Here is a 19,043-nt window from a genome sequence, read left to right as displayed (position 1 = left end):
AACGATAGGACTGAGAACACCAGCTTTATACCAAAACTCTGAATAGATATGTTAATGAGGTAAAGACAATTTAGGATGTCTTGAAGTAGTCTTCAAAAAGAAGATTAATTCAAGACAAAGTTATGCCAATAGTTCAATTAGCTACTGTTGTTCTAGTACAGTAACTAAATATTGCTTGTCCGGTGGTGGGCAGTGCATTATCCCAGGTACCTGAAAGTTGAACGCGTAGACCGCCTTTCCTGTTGAGGGCGGGGTTGTACATCCTCTCATATATTGCTTCTCTAATTCCCCGTTCGAACCAGCGTTCTTCACGATTTGCATCCTGATTAGAGTATGTCCATATCTGCATGGAGCTCCTCCCCGCAGGCTTCACTACAGTGCTGCCCCCTCTATCGTGGCATGTTTATTTCTATCATAACTTCAGTCTATGGTTAAAGAGATAATATGATTTTCAAAAGTGGTTACATTCCAACATTTTTATCTTTCATGTCATGTTTATTTCCATCATAACTTCAGTCTATGGTTAAAGAGATAATATGATTTTCAAAAGTGGTTACATTCCAACATTTTCAGTGACTGTCCACATATATGAATTGACCAGATTTACAAGAATGTTTTCACTCTCGCCAGTGCTGTCTCCAGTTTTAAATTTTTTTCCATCCCACTCATTGTTTGGGAGCCCATGATGTTCGTTTTCGTTGTTAAATGTCGTTATTAGCTTACAAAAGTACATTTTCATCAATTTCATGTGATGAAGTTCACACTTTAACAGATGGAGTAAATTTTTTTTTCTGCCCCAAGAAGCAAATTTCCGTCCTGTGATGAAAGGACAGTCCTAGAGACAGCCCTGACTCAGGCCCCCTTTCAACTAGACTGCGATCGCTGCGCAACCTTACAGCGACGAATATTTGATTTCTGTGACCATTGGTTCCATAATTGGAATATGATGAAAGATGTAACATGTGAAAGAATGATCTAAAAGGCAACAAAACAACTAGAATGAAAAAAAAAGTCTTTATCTTAAAATTCGTTGCGCGATCTGTGAAATCTTTTGTCGCTCAGTCACTGGAGCCTCAGTTGTCAGTCTCTAGCAAAAAGGGGGTGTTAGGAACTCTGTATAAAATAATTTCATCAGGTTGGTAGAACATAAGATATTGGAGTTTTCTTTTTACACAACAAGTTATGTTTTCACCTGCTTATGTATATCGAAACCTAAGCAGGTGGGGCATTACTGGTAGTGTAAAACTAAAAGAAAACTCATGTAAATATCCTGTTTCTCTGTCCATTCTACAGGGTCATGTCTGCTTCTTCGCAGTCTTCTTGACTTTCTTGACTTTCGAGACTCCTGGAGGCGTCTTGAAAGATATCTCGGGGTCTGAGCTGTCCAGCATGAGAGTGACAGGCGACTGTTTGGATTTCTTGGCTTCTTCGTCTGACTTGGAGACCTTGGGGGACACAGTGCTGGCTGCTTGGAGTTTGGCCTTTTTGGCCACATCGTCCTAAACAAAGGAGAAACATGAAAATGCATAAGAGCTGATGCCATGACGACCGGGAACAAAAGATGCCTGAAGACATCATTGATCAAACAGTAACTATTTGAATCTTTTGAAAACGATTGACCAGTATTATGCTAATCTGTTCCTGCCATTGTATCTCGCGGGTGATACACTCCTTTTTGTATTCAGACCATGTTGATTTGATTATAAGGATGACATCCTCTGGGGACCCAAAACTGATGCAAGCATGCAAAAAAAACGATGGACCCAAGAACATACATGTATCTTGAGACCACAAGACATTGTCTGACAATTCTTAAATCAATCTTTACTTACATAACCGCTGAAGTCGTACTTAAGTCCCAAGGCTGCATACTTTTTCTTCCTCCCGAGGTCTTTGGATGCCAGGCGCATGGCTGACTGAAGGGTTGCAGCGGCATCCTAAAGAAAATAAAGAGCAGAAAAGCTTTAAAACCTGACAATCAGAAAAGATGTGTAATAACATCCGATGACAATAATGTCCTATATCATAAGTTAGCTCGTAGTATCAATCTAATTTCTTGGATCTAAAGAAAGAATGCTAGGTTGGAATATCAACATATAAACTGAGTCCGAGGGAAAAGTCACTGTAGCTCAACTGGTAGCAGCCTCACAGTTGAGCTCCTGGTTCCAAATAATTGCTGACTGGGTCAGGGCATCATGGCTGGGGCTTCAGCTGTCTTCAGAATTGATGTAAAATGGGAGTCCTGAATTCAAAGAGGTGCCTTGAGCATGTTAAAGGGGAAGGGCTAGCAACCCCTTCCTGTAAAAATCTACCAGGATGCTCCTGAAACAGCAAGGAAACATGCTGCCCTATGTGCCACTAGAAACTAAAAGGGAACACATTGGGTGCAGTGTACCTTGGGCTTGTTGTGTTTCCTAATGGCTGTTGAACGTCTGGTTGGTTTGTGGAACTTTCTGTTCCATCCGTTAAACGTTTTGGGGTGAAGTCGCTCGGCAGGAATAAACTCGCCTGAAGGAGAAAACAAACAACTGCAATGTAAACAAATGTAAACACAAACATTTACTAACACCTACTACTTACAACATTAAATGAAACAAAGGTGCAACATTACAACAGTTTATTTCCAAATTTCTGAGGGAACCATGTTTCAATCTCTGATACTGTATGTACCAAAGCAAGATTCTGGTCCTAAGGCTCTGTTTTCATGTTGCTCTTCCAGGTTAGCATTTTCTTTTAAAATCAGAGGAGGGTAATAGCAAATCAAATTGTTGTGGTATAATCTTTAAGCCCCCATCACAAATTCAGGACATTCCCACAAATTTGCTCACAACGATCTGGTAGAATCTCCGATCCTGCCGGCAGAGATCCCGATCGGATCTCTGCCAGGAGAAGCACCAATTCTACCGTTAGCAATCCTGATCAACAGAAAATCTGGGATCTCTATAAAAAGTATAAAGGTACTCACATTTCAGCAGCTTTTCAAACATGAGGTAGTTGTTCATCGTCTCGGCCACCACCTTGGCCACCTCCTCACACTCAAACTCGATGAAGCCATACCCCTTGGGACCACCCGTCTGAAATGGGACCTCCAGTTAGTGTTGGAAAGGTATTTGGGCCTCTTTCTCATATAATGTACTTCATATGGGGCCTGCATACCCTTTTACTCCTTGTTTTTACCTAGAGCGAAATCAGCCATTTTGATTTCACGTAATTTGTAGCCAGATTCCTAAAATTCAACAACCTATATGCATTCTACCTATAGCGTAATGGGCACTTGAATTTAGCGTTAAGTGAACCCAGCACACCAAATTTAACAAAAATGTATAAAGCCGCTGAAATTAGCATAGTGTTGACTGTAGTTCCCATGCAGAATATTTTATACTACATGTATTGACAGGATGTTCCTGAATTTGTTTGCACTATTGACTGGATGTTCCTGAAGATCTTTTTATGTTCTTGTCAATAAGCTACTGACAGGAACATTCTGTTCATACTGACAACAGCTAAGGCATTAATCAAAATACATTGTGAAATGCTATAGTTTATATCTAACATCTGCATATAACCTACAGATCGAGTCTTGAAGCAGTATCTTTACCAGTGATACCAACCTTTTTACTCCTTGCCAGCCGTACTCTTGACAAACTGCCAAACTGGGAGAAGAACCGCTTGACTTGTGGCTCACAGAAGCCGTGGGGGATGTGTTTCACAAACACCGCACCAGGCCGCAGAACTTCAGCCTGATTCTGAAACATAGAGTACCACAGCTGATCATAATACGTACTCTCCAAGCAGAGGAGTGGGTCCGGCAGGTTTTTGTCATGTTTTTTTTTGGCTAGTGTGGGTTGGCTAGCCCAAAAAAACATGACAAAGTAGAAAGCCCGACAAAAACACCTAAAAACGTCAAAAACCTGCCAGGCCCACTCCTCTGCTTGGAGAGTACATAATACGCTCTGTAGTACTAGTAATGCATATGGCTACTGTACATCCTGAAACATTCCAGAACTTTGAACTTTATTTCACCTTAAAAGTGGCGGCACCATGTGCACTCAAGTGATACAGGATAACATGAAATGGTACAAGTGAAGAAAGTAATAGATAATAATCATCATAATTGCTTAATCTAAGTATTAATCTAGTATGATAATTTCTTTATATATTTTTCTTTATACCATCTTCAGTCGAGGAAGGCAGCGCCTGTTGTGGACTGATCTATTCGCTTCCGCCGTGTTCGTGCATTAGCTCCTTCCTTTATCAATTAGAATTTACATGTGACTCCACCGCAAATTCATGACACCGTGGACACCGTGGAAATGTGTTTCTGACATGACTACTGTACTACAGAATTCTTTGAGCGACAAACTTGAAACACAGCAGAAACCTTCTTGATTTACTTCGAATAAAAACCACCGTACAGAAGTGCCCCCTCCCCTAACCTAAAACACATACGCTCCTGTTAACTTGTTACAGTTACAACAGGCCCCTGCAAAGCCAACTCTCTTGTATCTATTTGCCCGCGCCCTTTTGCTAAATCTTGGGGCCATGTCCGCAAATCATCACAAGCCTTTTTTGTCTAAAATAATTTGCCAAATGGTCACAAAAAATAAATTTTGTCGTGAACGAACATGCACATGTGCAAGCCAGCTGTCACGAAAGTCGCTTAATACAAGAAACCATCCCAAAATTCCCGTCAAAAAAAACTCTGAAGATCTTACCTTTTTTATTTTGCTAATCCTGGCTCGTAATTCCTTCGCCTTGTCTTTTTCTAAGGGCACCAAGTCCGCTTTCGTGTTCCATGTGCTCGCTTCGGACGCCATGATGATGATGATGGGATTTAATTTTGCCTATCAGCTCTACAGAGATGATGTAGTTAGCCTCTTTCTCTTTTAGATGTTAAAACTCGCGATATTGCATTTTTTGGTGTTCTGTAAGATTTAGAATGAAACTTTAGGGGTAAGAAATGCTGTTACATGTTTTTGAAAAGAAAAGAAAACTGGTTGCTGGAAATGTCCGCGGAGTTCTGACAGGTCTAGCCCTGGGTTCGAGATCAACCCAAGTGCCCTGGGCACGAGTTGCCTAGTGACCAGAGTGTACACGGTGAACAAGATGGCGAAGTTTGTGATTGCAGGTACGAGTTTGTATGCAAATATTAGAGTATTTCTCCGCTCTACACGTTTAATGTCTGTTTTATGTACCATATCACGAAATTCCAAAGGATGGTGGTCCCCTCTCTTCAAATATCTACTTATGTCGTTCATTTTAGGTGTGATTTTACACAAGTGCAGATCTAGAAAGGAAGAACGCCCCCCCCCCCCATGACACTAGCTAAGCTGTAATATAGTACGTCCCTTGCTTGTGCTTCAATCTGAAATTCAAAAAGGTTATCAGTACAGTTGCTGCTAATTGCTGCTGTACTTTAAGCGCGGATGTTCAGGCGTCAAGTCTCAAGATTTTGTACGTAAAGCAAGGCTGCTTTGGAATATCAGTGTCATAAATTTATCAACCAAAGATCTACTCAAACCTGTTTGCTTCAACTGTAGGGACTAACGTTACCCTTATTTAAGATCAATAATCACATCAATTTTTATCTAGACCTCTACTTCCTTCTATCATACTGTAAATGTTTCAGTTGAAGTTGAAATGCCTTTAAGTTCACAGTGATTAACTTTCGCAGTAAGGAGAAAATGGAGTGTTCGGTGGTTTTAAGTTCATGATAGTGTTATAGCCACATACTGTAACGTTTCATTAATGTAAACACTTGTGGTTTTAAGCTCAATGCAAAAACAGCGAAAATAAAACCAGCATGAAAAGTTACAGAATTACAGCATGTATAAGTTTAATGTGATGTACAATAAGTTAGTTCTCTACCCAGTTCATTTCTTTGCGTTGAAACTTGTATACTGAATCTCCATGTTCCTTACGCACAAAATAGTTACTCAAGCAACAGGATAAAAATTTGAAAATTTCATCCAGTTACTTGAGTAACTAATTTGGCGTATCTAATTAATTACGTGGATATCTAACCTTCATCAACGTACCGTGTTCCTTGTTGACTGCAGGCCAGGCTGACTGCCCCTACTATGCCAAGGTGGAGTTGTTGGCCGACAGTTTACAGTCAAAACTGGCAGACTTCCACGTACACAAGATAGTCAAGACTCCAGAGGAATGGAAGGTATGACACAATAACTTTGTTTCTATACTATCAAAATAAATCCACCACAAAAATTTTACTACATGTTGAGTGCAGTTTACATAATTTCAATCTTAACACTGTCTCCCCCCATGGCCAGCTAGGGGGTGTTTGCCTTGCATTCCAAAAGTGAGGGGTTCAAAGACTTGGCATTGGGGCTATAGAAACAGAAGTGGGGCATCCCCTACACACCAAAAGGTGTGGGAAGGTTTTTAAGTTAACATTAGGCCTAACCAATTTGATTTCTTGGTTAATGGATTTTTATTTTCAAAAAAAAAAATCATGAAAACAGAAGGCTGGCCCAGCTTTCTGTTTTCATAATTTTTTTTTCTAAAATTTTTTTTTGGAAAATAAAAATCTGTTAACCAAGAAATGAAATTGGTGTGGCCTTAACCTCCATGCTGTGTTTCCTCGTGCAGCCCTGGCTGCAGCAGCTTTGTGGAGATAATGGCTGGAGCCACGGCAGGTCCCCCATCATCTGGAGAGAACTGGTGGACCGGGGAGGCAAGGGTCTCCTCATCGGGGGACACAACGACTTCATGGAGTATGCAAGAGTAAGAACATCAAGTTCGTTTATTCGCTCTTTTAGAACACGTAGGGCAGCAAGTTTCCTTGCTTTTTCAGTAGCAGGGTATATAATTTCAGGGAGGACTTGCTAGCCCATCCCCTTTAGCGTGCTCAAGGCACCCCATGTTACATCCTTTCTGGGAGACAAATGCAGCGCCAATTGAGATGTGTTTCCCAGGATTGAACCAGGATCTCACAGTTAGCAACTTGAATTGGAATCAGGAGCTCAACTGTGAGTCTGCTACCAGTTGAGCTACAGAGATACCCATATAAGAGCATCAAGAGTTGTCTAAGATGCTTGATTTTTAGATGCAAGTTTAGATACAGAAAAAAAGGTGCAAAATATTCAATGCAATAATCATTGCAAAGGCCAAGAGGTATAAAAGTCTGAATGACAAAGTCAGCGTCTGTAGAATATTGAATATGATAAAGTTTATGAATGCAGAATTCAAGTGCAGAAATTGACTGATAGATTCACCCTAAGAGAGTTAATCATTTTTTGTTTGTCTGTGTGTCTGTCCCTTCTTCAGTGCTGCAACTTCTGTCTGTAAGGGTCCCAAAGTAGTATGATTAAGGGTGTGAAGTCTACAATCTCTGGTTGCCTTATTTGTCATGTGTTGAACCCACAGTCCTACTACGGCATGACGTCCGACATGCTGAGCCAGATGATGAAGAACATCGCTGCGGAGAACCTGGCCGTGACACAGGAGCAGCGGGAGGAGGAGGAAATCATCCGGAGGCAGAGCAAGCCTCTCCACGTCTGCGTCGTCAACGCCGCGCGGTCCCCCGCCTACCACGTGCTGCCGTCTCTCGTGAACGGCGAGATACTACGCGAGGAGGAGATCGCCTTGCACCTGCACGACTCGGAAGCAAACTTGGAGAAACTGAGAGGGTTGGAGATGGAGGTGTTTGACCTGTCGTACCCGTTCCTCAAGGAGATATCGGTGACGACAGACCTCCTCACGGCATTCCAGAATGCACACGTTGCCATCGTATTTGACGATTTCGACCAAGGTGGAAAGGAGGATGCTATCGGAGACATGGAAGCTAAAGTGTCGTTCTACAAACGTGTTGCGGAAGCAATCAACCAAACTGCAAACAAAGACATCCGAGTGCTAGTGGCAGGTACAGGGCCTCTGAACTCGTTGGTCAGTATCCTCATTGACCACACCCCCTCTATCCCTAAACAAAACATTGCAGCCGTGGCACAAGTGAAAGAGAGGCAAGCAAAGTCGCTGCTGGCAAAGCGGTTGGCGGTTAATTCTGCCGGAGTTTGTGACGTCATCGTGTGGGGGAACGTTGGAGGCACCACGTATACAGACGTGTCGCGAGCGAGAGTGCACGGCTACGATGGCGCTATCTGGGGACCACCAAGGTAAGACTGACGGGTCAAACTAGAGGGATATACACTTAGTGAGGAATTTTCTGACAAATTCCAGGGAATCAACGAGTTAGTGAGCTTTGAATTCAGAAAATTCCTCAAAATCCATCCTCAGGAAAGCCTCATCAAAAAGCCCTATTCAAACTGATTGGGAAATGCAGGAATATGACAATCATCATGTGAGTAGCCATCAGCACAGCGCAAGTTACAAATGATGGGGTGGCCCTGAACTATGACGGACTTATGTAAATCAAGACTTTGGGGCCCAAAGTTTGGGGTATATCTAGCTTTCAATTTTAAGCTTTATCATAATAGACTTTATGTAATTGTAGGATTGCTATCCACAGACCACTACACATTTGGTAACACTTCCCATTTCCCAGCTACTCCTGTTCAGTGTCAGAGATGGTTCACGACAACAAGTGGCTGGAGGTAGAGTTCCTAGAACAGCTACAGAGTCGCTCCAACACCACCCAGGAATCTCTGCAGCACGCCGCGGACCTCTCCATGGCTGCTGCCATCTCGAACACCCTCGGCTACTGGTGGAACGGATCGCCCGAGGGACAGCTCTTCTCTCTGGCCGTCTGCTCCGAAGGTGAGTTAAAACCCCTATCTCACTGGCACATTGCTGACCTCACAATTTGACACTGACAGTGCTCTCCACGAATTTCATCAATAAAAAAACTACTTGTTACACTTTGTGTGTTTTGTTGTCTTTTCAGTCATGCTTGTACGTCTTGCATTATATCCTATTCTTATTTTAAAGTCAAGTCCAGTTTAGGACACAGTGACACCGCCGCAGGTCTAGGGAGATAGAGGGCTTAACTCAGCGGCAGAGAGCTGCTTTTTAACCTTTGGCATACTGAAGCTGCCCTTTGGCAACCAATTCTCTTTTGGTTACGAGGATAGGCAGCAGGGAGAAGGTTAAAGAACATTTATAGCAAAGCACAAAACAAGTTAACTGTTCATGCTTTAAAAAATTGCTGTAGTCCCTATTTGAGTTTCTTTACATCACAATCTCAGTGATAGTTCACAAAATCACACCGCCCAGCTAGCCAGAGAAACATAATAAGCTCCAGCAAGGTGCAAGGCAATACAAAAAGTGTAGAAGATAGTCAAACCTGTACAAGTGACCATCTCTACATAAAGACCACTTTGCCAATGAGACTACTTTTTGCTGGCCCCTTAGATGATTTTTCTCATTCACACAAGCACTAAGAATCCTGTGTATAGTGTATAGTGACCAACTGTCCACGTACACCATATTATGACGGTCCCTGAGTGGTTTTCTTGGGCAGTTTTGACTATGATACATTTCCAAGTATAGAATGTGATAGATAGACATCGAGTTTGAATTGTGATTGACAGATTTTGCTTCCTGTGATTGACAGGTTACTACAATGTCCCGGAGGGCGTGGTCTTCTCCTTCCCGGTCATATTCCACAAAGGCTCATGGGAGGTCGTGCAGGACATTGACATGAACGAGGACATGAGAGTCATGCTATCCAGCATCACGGCACAACTTGTGGAGGTAATTTTTGTTTGTTTGTTTGTATTGCATACCCGGTAAATCGCCTCATGGTGTAACACACCAGGTTTGTACTGAACAAGCTGCATCTGCGGATAGATTTAATTGATCTACTCACACCGGGAAAGACCCCTGCTCTAATCTTTTCGATAAGCGTGGTGGGTTCTTTTATGTGCTAGATGTGTGGCTCTCCTCCAACATGGGACCTTCATTTAACGTCCTATCCGAGGGATGTCCCTAGTAGAAGCTAGGTATCCATTTTCACCTGAGTGAAGTGGGGAAAGTCGTGTTACGTTCCTTTCCCAAGGACACAACTTAAATGGGACAAATCAGGGGACCCCAAATTCGAACCCAGGGCCTCTGGGTTTCAGGTCAAAAACCCTACCAAGCTTATAGCAAAAGTTAAAAACCAACATTACATGTATTTTTACGTCTTGTGTGTTTTGTTGTCTTTTATATCATACTAGCAATACACAGAGACCACACTAATACATCTTGAAGCAAGACAGTGATTTCATTTGAGGAAAGTTCAGTCCTGACTCCTGATTTGTTCTTTAGGAAAAGGATCTCCTCCTACACCCGACCAACGCTAACCACGAGAAGCTCCTGAAGGTGTTTGGCGTGACCCCTGACGTTTCACAGCCTTCGTCCATCAAACTGGACAAGATCATGGAGGAGACGGAGAAGTCTTCGTCTGAAGACACGCCCGAGGCTGTTGCTATTGTCAACGCAGGAGATGAGACCACACCCGAGGCTCCTGTTGTTACTGCTGCAGATGCTGGTGAGGAGGCCGTGACAAGCTAATTCACTGCTTCCAAGAAGTGCTGCAAACATGTACATTGGCTCGGAACTGGACTTGTAAAAACGTTAAGGCTCAGCTTTAAAAAAACATCTAAATGTCAAGAACTGGTTTCTGGACTTACAAAAACGGATGTCACCATACAATCAAGTCAGCATTGCCTTACTTAGAGTTAGACTGCCAAGGAACAGATGTAAAGGCTATGAAAAAAAATTCATTTCAACAGAATTCTTGTAAATATACATCATGGACTGCGTTTTTTTAATGTAAATATGATTGAAGGGACAGTAATTAATCAAGAGGGCCTGCATGGGGATGGGGGTTCAAAAATGCTAAATATTCTAAATTCAGAAGGACTGTCTAAACATTATTCAAAATGTGTCCATCTCGATACGAATTACGGAGATAAAAAGCTTTCCCTACTAAAATTACGGGAAAAGAAATTGCTTGCCTACACCTTACGGAAAAGGCGCATGCAGGCCTCCATTAATTGATGAAAGGTGACAAGGAGGGTATGTTTTAGGAACCTTGTACATTGTATAATGAAGTCTGAAGACTTAAGTGATTACACTCTTTGCAGCTTTTTAAAGATCTATTCTAAGACTGTCAGTGTACTTACAGAGTGTTCAATGTATATAATTAATGTCAATATTTCACATGTATTTTATTGTGAACAAGGTTGCTTTTGTAGGATTACGTACACCAGATCTAGTAGTGCAAATATGGTCATTTTGGTAGGTACTAGCCATTCATCCAGCACTCTTTTCTGTGTGGTAAGAAAGATTTTGTTCTTGAAAATAAAGTATCATCAAGCTTAACTGCAATTCACAATGCTATCTCAAGGGGGAGCACTTAGCAATTACTGATTGCCTTTTTCTCAAAACATACATAGCTATGTAGTGGTGGAGAGATATTTGTATTGCCTGGGAGACAATGACATAGTACCTAGTTATGTCACTACATACATACAATGAGATATGACAGGCATTGTGATCAACAGAAAGTTAAATGTCAAAAGTTTGTAAGAGATTGCAAATTTCTTATATCTTTCCAAGGTTGATATGACTATGGATTACAGCAGAATTCAGCAGGAAAAACATGATGTTGAGGCTCCAAAGCTTGGAATCTGGCTCTCGTTCACTCAAACAACCGCTTCCACCTTCCATGCAGAATAGTCCTGTCTTAAACAATCAGTCCTTTAAATTTCTTCCTGCATGATTTCGGGGATCAAATATTTCTCAGAAGCAGTGTTAAGGGGGCAGACTTCAGAATGCCTGTTTGAACCCTGTTACTATGCCATTGCGAGGACAGTGTGACTAGGGGCCAATCATAGCTTATTTAAAAATTCATATTTTCCTAGAACGATCGTAGAGTGGAACTCGTTACAACCAAGTACAGTGGAAGCATCCTCATTAGAGAGCTTTAAACAATGCATGCAGTTAGATATGCGAAGGTTAGACGTGAGAGGTCGTTCGGTGTAACATAACCAGCTGCTGCCGCACTGCAAAGCTGGTGTGTCACACCGAATGGCGGTTATACCGGCTATATAGATACAGATACAGATAGCTCTAAGCTATATCTTAGGCAAAATTTTAAATGCCAATTGCCAGGTGTCAGCCTATTCTGCAGAGAAATGCTAGAGCTAGGATAGGATAGTTACCTGTTGCGTATAACACATTACAAAATGTATAGAGGACTGGTTCCGGACTATTTCACAAATAAACATCTCACTACAGTACAGGTAACTAGAGTATGCACCGCTGGAATGATACAGGAGTCATCTTATGGCTTTAGGTTGTCTCAGGTTGCCCAATACGTCAGCAGCGCTTACATAGGCTGATGCTGGCAAGAGATCATCCCTGCGGTCTGCCAAGTACCTGGAAGAAAATGTTGCCAAATATTAATGAAAATATGATAGATTATCTGATTTCATATGATGTCCATATAGAAATCTTATAGATTCACAACCTAACTGCAAATTAATAACTTTTTATTCATGAAAATCTTGTCTACGTCTGAGGTCTATGACAGTACACATGCAAGGTAGTGAAAACACACAAGTTGACATAAAATACAGGTTATATCCCCTTAATTTACCTTGTAAGTGTTACTTTCCCCATGGCATTTTTTTGAGAAGAAGAAGATAATTTCTTAGGGAAGATAAATGTGAGACTTACTTGAGGAAAAGTTGCAAATGGTAACACAATATCTTGGACTTGACTTCAGGTAGGTGCATCTTGCCAAGTAACTCCGGAAGTTTCACTGAAAAAGACAAATGTGAGACATAGCATAGGGGAGACATCTTCAAGCAAATACAACATCTTGCCATTGTTCTACTAACATAAGTTCACCTGAGTACATAATTCCGCCACCCTGAAAAGATATGTCCAAACAGATCTCCAACCTTCTGAATGCAAGATGAACACTCCACCCCCTAAGCTATTGCACCTCTTTTCAGGCTACTTACCAAACAACCTTAGGAGATGCTGTGCTCCATAGATTAGAGAAGGGGGGTTCTGTCCATCCTGACTGAAATTGTCTTGTACTTTCACATCTGCTGCCGGTGCAATGGCCTAGTGAGTAGAGTGTTCGCCTTGCATCCAGTAGCACATGAGTTCGATCCCCAGCAGAGTCATACCAAAGACTAATAACAAAAATGATACATACTGCTTTCTCTGCTAAGTTTAACACACACCACTACCAGTGGACTAGCTCCATGCTGTAGTGATTGCACAAAGTTGTGTGGCCCAAGGAATATTGAAACAGAGATGGGTACTGCCCTATGCACCGTCTGGTGCAGGAGGGACTTTAACATGCTACTTACCAAACAACCTCAGGAGATGCTGTGCTCCGTATATTAGCGAGGGGGGATTCTGTCCATCCTGACTGAAATCGTCCGGAAGAAGTTTACACATTGCTTCATCCAGCAAAGCCTTGTGCTGCACTTTAACCTCCGCTGCCGTCGTGTCTACACTGGAAAGCTTGTCAGAGGCGTCCATCGCCGTTGCAGCCTCCCCTGTGGGTGGGGGAGGGGCGGGGATGAGAGGTGGGGGGGACGGGGTCCGAGTTTCGGTCTGTCTCGTCGCCACCGCGGGCTGTTGAACGTGGCTGATGCTGGAATGTCGACGTTTACGCTGCGTAGGGGGGAGAGACATGGCGGGCTCCTGGTCCACGGAAAACCGCCGCGAACGCCGCAGACGCGAGCCGTCGGACTTGGAGGCCGATGACTGACCTTGACTGACCTTGACGGTAGAATCTCGGAGTGGATACGTGTCGTGCGACCTGTAGGCCTCCTGACAGATGGGGGAACGGCTTGCAGACCGGGTCACCCGTATTTTGGGAGGTGGGGGGGTAGCAGCTTGGCCTGTTCTGTAGAACAACAAATGGTAAGCTTCAATACAATCAAACTCATACCACATCGATTTTTAAACTGAACACAAATCATTGGGATGAAAAGAAAAACCCAGATCTCAAAATAAGCCACCCTTCATGCACTTATAACAACCCAAGAGAGTGGATCAAACCTTACAGTCCGGTCTTAGGCAGCTTGTACCTATTGCTGTAAATCTTGAAACTTTCACAGTGGCTTCATTTATGTGATTTTCACAGTGATCTTTCCAACGCAATGTCATGACACACACTGCAAATATGTCTCCCTTGTATGACCATTGTGCAACAAATTTGTGTCAACCGCAGATTTAAAACACAGAGAATATCTCATTTTCCCTCCAAATAACCACCCTGAAACTAAATGAATTTACAGTTGATAAAACTGGCGTGCTATGTCTAATGGCCGTTTACCGGTTATATGAAGAAGAAAAAATTAACAGTTCTCAGTGGCAAATGTGGTAGATGTTGGAACATCGGCAACCAATTATCCGCAGTGTGTTTCTTGGCACACAGTTTGACAGATTAGCCGAATAGGCTCGGTGGGCGTCACTCCACCGTCCGGGAAGGTAGTGTAAAGTGCCTTTCCCAAGGGCACAGCGTCGGGGCATGGTGAGTATCGAACTCGGGACCTATTGATTCCGAGTTCAACGCTCTAACCGTTATGCCACGCCGACGTTGTTATATGAAACAACAAAAGACGGTTGTACGTACTCCGTCGGTCCCGCTGGTGGGGTGCGGAGGATGAAACCTTACAGTACTGTCTTGCGCAGCTTGTACCTACTGTACAAAACTGGTGTGTCATGTCTAATGGCCGTTTACCGGTTATATGAAACAAACAACAAAAGACGGCTGCACGTACTCCATCTGCCCGGCAGGTGGTGTGAGGGGGATGAAACCTTACAATTCGGTCTTACGCAGCTTGCACCTACTGTACAACACTGTTATTCCTGGCATTCTACCAGTTATATGAAACAAACAACAAAAGACGGTTGTACGTACTCTGTCGGTCCCGCTGGCGGTGTGAGGGGGATGAAGGTCCCAGCGGCCATCTGTGTGTGCTGGACCTCCTCCTCCTGGTACAGCAGGGTGAGCGGCAGGATGAAGTCAAACATGATCCGCACACCATCTACAACCTCCTTCACTAGGTCCACACTGTAGTTCAGCAAACACAAAACAAAGGTTATGCCAGGGATCAAACAGTAGCAGCCTCACAGTGGTTACACTAGGGATGTCCCTATAGTATAGATCACTAGGCACTACAAAGGTCTGAACGATTCATCCATCCATCCATCCATCCATCCATCCATCCATCCATCCATCCATCCATCCATCCATCCATCCATCCATCCATTCATTCATTCATTCATTAACGAACAAGTTCCTTACTTGCGTTCTGGAGGTGGTGCCCTGGAGGAGTGGATGTTGGCCGGGGTGGGGAACTTGGCAGCGAAGGGTTGGGTGGCTCTGGACAGCTGGTGATGAAGCCTGTCCGAAACGGACGTTCCTTTTGCAGCGAAGTAACGAAGATAGTTCTCCAGGATTGTGATCACGTTGGGTTGGCATGGTAACTGGACCAACTACAGAAACATGAACAATAACAGCAATATTGTTACGATATCATTGACTAAACATCTTCTCAGGCCAGGCCTACCACTTGTATATGTCACAGCAGATAATGGGATTTAGAACAACCGCAGATTGTCCTAGGACAGATTGGAATCAGGATCTGTCCAAGGACAATCCATAATTCTACCAGTACAGATCGTAATCGCAATCAAATCAAATACATTTCCAGTCCTAGTAGAATCGTGGATTGTTGTAGGACAGTACTGTATCATTGCTAGTCATTCTGATAACTGACAGAAGTACCTTTCCCCTCTTGCATATCATGATGTGATCTTCCTCCAGCCTGTCCTTCAGAACAACAGGAATGTCCACAGGAATCTCAGTAGGTTCTTCCTCAGACTCTGCAGTACTGGGCTACAGGGATGTGAGAGATGTGGTATTTAATCTTCATTTCACAGCAGAAGGAGAAAGGAGGTTGTTGCAGTGTTTTACATCTGTGGTTTAAACGGTTCTGTACAGTAGTAATACATTAGAATTGCATATTTGTGGTGTCATGAATTTGGGGTGTAGAGGTCACCACAAAAATAAAACCACTGCAAACATGTCAAGATGTACAGTATCACACAAAACCATTTCTTACAAACAATGAATATGTTATGTACATGTAGCTCAGAAGCACTTTTCTTTCACAATCAGACAAGTAATGTATGCAGTTTTTACCACTTTTTACTAATCATAGACCGTATATTCAAATTCTATCGCAAAATTCCCTTTTTTCAATAAAACTCACCACTTAAATTGGCTTTTTTACAGTAACTAGGATATAAGGTTACGTTCTTGGAGAGAAAAGAAAAGAGAAGTTTTACCCCTTCCACATCAGACAGATCTTTCTCAGATGCTGTTGTGAAGGACTCTGATGTTGTGCTGGTGTTGTCTGGCAGGACGTGGGAGGCTGAAGCAGAGAGTTGTGATTAACGGTCATTAGCTCAACTTTCAAAGTGGAATATTGTAATTCTTGTTTCTTTCACTGTAACTTTATGTTCACTGTTTTCAAGGTCAATGCATAACACAGCACACGCTCACGTCAAACTTTGATCTAGCTTATACTGACACCATTTACTTACAGCAATAAGTTTTAACTGTTCAAGTATGACCAGTTTTTTTAGGGGGGGGATTCTTTTTTTCTTAGATATCTTTATTCAAACATACACCAGTACATAGCACAACAACACATTTACAATTTCACAGTTATACACAGTTATATATTGTTACAGGGGCCATTCCCACTGGCTAGGGTGTGCTCAGTTTTGTTCCTACTCACATCCAGCTGATCTCCTCTTGGCCTGGCGGATCTTCTCCCTCCTCCTCTGTTCTTCTTCCTGCTCGATTTCCCGCAAAACCTCCGTCTCCACTCCGGGCAGTCGGCAGCGTTTACCCTGCTTCGCTCTTTTTGCTTTCTTTCTGTAAGAAACAAATGACAGGAATGTAATTCAAACTATGCAGGCTAGAACTTAGTAATACACATGTAGATTCTACCAATAGCAACTTTCTCCAAAATAACGAAAGCAATGTATAAGTTAACTTTAACACAGGAATCTACCACTATACGCCACTGGTATCATACTGTAAATTCATTTATTTTCACAGGGACTTAATTTTGTGGTAGAAGGGGAAATGATGTTTCTGCAGTTGAAACATTTCTGTAGTACAGCTGCAATCCATGGACAATGGAAATGCATAATGCATCATAAATTCGCAGTGCATCTGTATATGTAGCCGGTATAACCGCCCTTCGGCGTAACACACCAGCTGGTGGAGAGGCCACTGCAAAAAACGTGAAAACAAAACTATACTTTAGAAATTTAGACCGCATCAACAAGAAATACCCACTGGCTTAATCACTAAGTTCATATTTTCCAGACTCACATTTTTGCCAGAGCCTCCTTAGCAAGCTGCTTCTGTAGGATTCTGTTCTCTTCACTGTCCTTCACCACATGGTCCTCTGTTGCCCATCGGTCCCAGCTAGTCAGAAAAAACACAACATTCAGATAAAACAAGGGATCTAAATCATTCTTTCAGCAACAGTTGGCTGAGAGTTTGTATATCTTTTATAGGGATATATGAGTAATACCTAGCTTATTAAATGTAGTTTATTGTCCACTGTTCCCTTTATTATGAGAATTAGACACAGTCATGCACAGTCAGTCATAGTGGCTGACTGCCACTTATCTGTCTACAGGGGGGGAACACTTTGGAGATCGAACTGATTTATATATTTTATGTCTTCTTTTCATTCTTGGAATAAAAGTAATATAGGGAGAGTAAAGTATTCTCGTGGATTGTCTGTCTGTCTATTGACTCTTAACTGAACCAAGAGACCACGTCTAGCGATATGATAGACGTTAAGCAAGGACAACAACAACTGTCTGTGTTTCTATACTGCAGTTTCTGTTATTTTCTGCCTGAGGAAGCAATGTAGTTTCTGAATCTGAGTCCGGCAACCGCTTTAACCGCCATTCAGTGCACATGTACACAGACCTGCTATTCCAGCCCTTGAAGTGAATGAGGTATTCAGGAACCTTGCGATTTTTCTCATCTCGGGTGACGTCAGCTTCGATGATCTGAAATTCAGGGACAGATCAAATCAGTTTAAAAAAAGTCAACTGTACATTCATACTTTCATATATTCCTGGAGGTTGATCAATGCTAAATGTTTGTTTGTTTGTTTGTTTGTTTGTTTGTTTGTTAAACAGTTTGTATTGTATTCCCAGTATTACATCTCATGGTGAAATAGACCAGGTTTGTACTGAACGATATGTGTGATGGGTTCTTTTACGCGCTCGAGGCGTGGCACTCCTCAAACAAGGGACCTCCATTTATCAAATGTCCCTAACCAAAGCTGGGTACTCATTTTCACTTGACTCAAGTGAACTGTGATTGTGAAGTGAGGAAATTTGTGTTAGTGCATTTCCCAAGAGCAAAATGCTGGGCATGTCATGGGATTCGAACCCAGGACCTCTGGGTCAACCACCCTACCATTACACCACCCGATCCCACACAATGCACTCAAGATTGACCCCCCTCCCCAAACCTTTCGAAACAACACCCCCTCCCAATTTATAGCTCTCAGGTGAGAAGTTTAGCACGCAAAAATATGACGCATAACATTTTCATAACATAACTACGCCTATGTGTATACGTAACGTTACACTCATATCGTTATCGTTGAACATCTATGACTAACGTTACAATATTCCGAAGATTGTTTGGTGAGTGGGTTGCCAAAAATTATGGCGTGGGAGGGGGGCATGGAAACAGTGCAGTGGTCTCACCTTGGCGTCATACAGAACTCTGGCTTTCGTAGGATCTGGTTCAAAACACAGAATCCTCTCGCCGACCCTGTAATTAAATGCTACACCGCCACGGGGGCCTGACATGACTCTCTTTCTGTTGTTTTGAGCTCAGGAACGCGCGATTCTTTATTTGTGCAGTGAGAAACAGCTGCGGTTCACTCAGTCTTTGAAGTTTGAGTGGGCTGGTAGTAAAGCTAGTCGGGAATTTAGGCAAACCATTCGCATAAAATTTGGGCTCCGTTTTGAAGGTTTTTTTGCCACAATACCAC

At 42.6% G+C, this 19,043-nt stretch overlaps 3 protein-coding genes across 3 annotated transcripts; 1 reads left to right on the top strand and 2 right to left on the bottom strand.

Moving 5' to 3' along the window:
* Positions 1-340: 340 nt before the first annotated feature.
* Positions 341-4,850, bottom strand: LOC136446232 (MKI67 FHA domain-interacting nucleolar phosphoprotein-like). The gene is made up of 6 exons (XM_066444574.1): positions 4,716-4,850; positions 3,612-3,746; positions 2,966-3,074; positions 2,396-2,508; positions 1,833-1,937; positions 341-1,499 (listed from the first exon to the last, which is right to left on the bottom strand). The coding sequence occupies exons 1-6, from the start codon at positions 4,815-4,817 to the stop codon at positions 1,296-1,298; spliced, it is 768 nt and encodes a 255-aa protein (XP_066300671.1). The 5' UTR covers positions 4,818-4,850; the 3' UTR covers positions 341-1,295.
* Positions 4,851-4,979: 129 nt separating this feature from the next.
* LOC136446231 (putative malate dehydrogenase 1B) lies at positions 4,980-11,283 on the top strand. The gene is made up of 7 exons (XM_066444573.1): positions 4,980-5,128; positions 6,060-6,172; positions 6,610-6,744; positions 7,387-8,132; positions 8,522-8,733; positions 9,530-9,669; positions 10,225-11,283. The coding sequence occupies exons 1-7, from the start codon at positions 5,107-5,109 to the stop codon at positions 10,468-10,470; spliced, it is 1,614 nt and encodes a 537-aa protein (XP_066300670.1). The 5' UTR covers positions 4,980-5,106; the 3' UTR covers positions 10,471-11,283.
* Positions 11,113-18,984, bottom strand: LOC136446229 (MSL complex subunit 3-like). Its single transcript, XM_066444572.1, has 11 exons — positions 18,754-18,984; positions 17,960-18,042; positions 17,348-17,443; positions 16,743-16,882; positions 16,288-16,373; positions 15,725-15,835; positions 15,242-15,432; positions 14,855-15,007; positions 13,290-13,834; positions 12,643-12,727; positions 11,113-12,342 (listed from the first exon to the last, which is right to left on the bottom strand). The coding sequence occupies exons 1-11, from the start codon at positions 18,856-18,858 to the stop codon at positions 12,243-12,245; spliced, it is 1,695 nt and encodes a 564-aa protein (XP_066300669.1). The 5' UTR covers positions 18,859-18,984; the 3' UTR covers positions 11,113-12,242.
* Positions 18,985-19,043: the final 59 nt, after the last annotated feature.

The sequence above is a fragment of the Branchiostoma lanceolatum genome, chromosome 12, assembly GCF_035083965.1.
Source record: "Branchiostoma lanceolatum isolate klBraLanc5 chromosome 12, klBraLanc5.hap2, whole genome shotgun sequence".
Lineage (NCBI taxonomy): Eukaryota > Metazoa > Chordata > Leptocardii > Amphioxiformes > Branchiostomatidae > Branchiostoma > Branchiostoma lanceolatum.
This window is presented reverse-complemented; position numbering and strand designations above follow the sequence as displayed.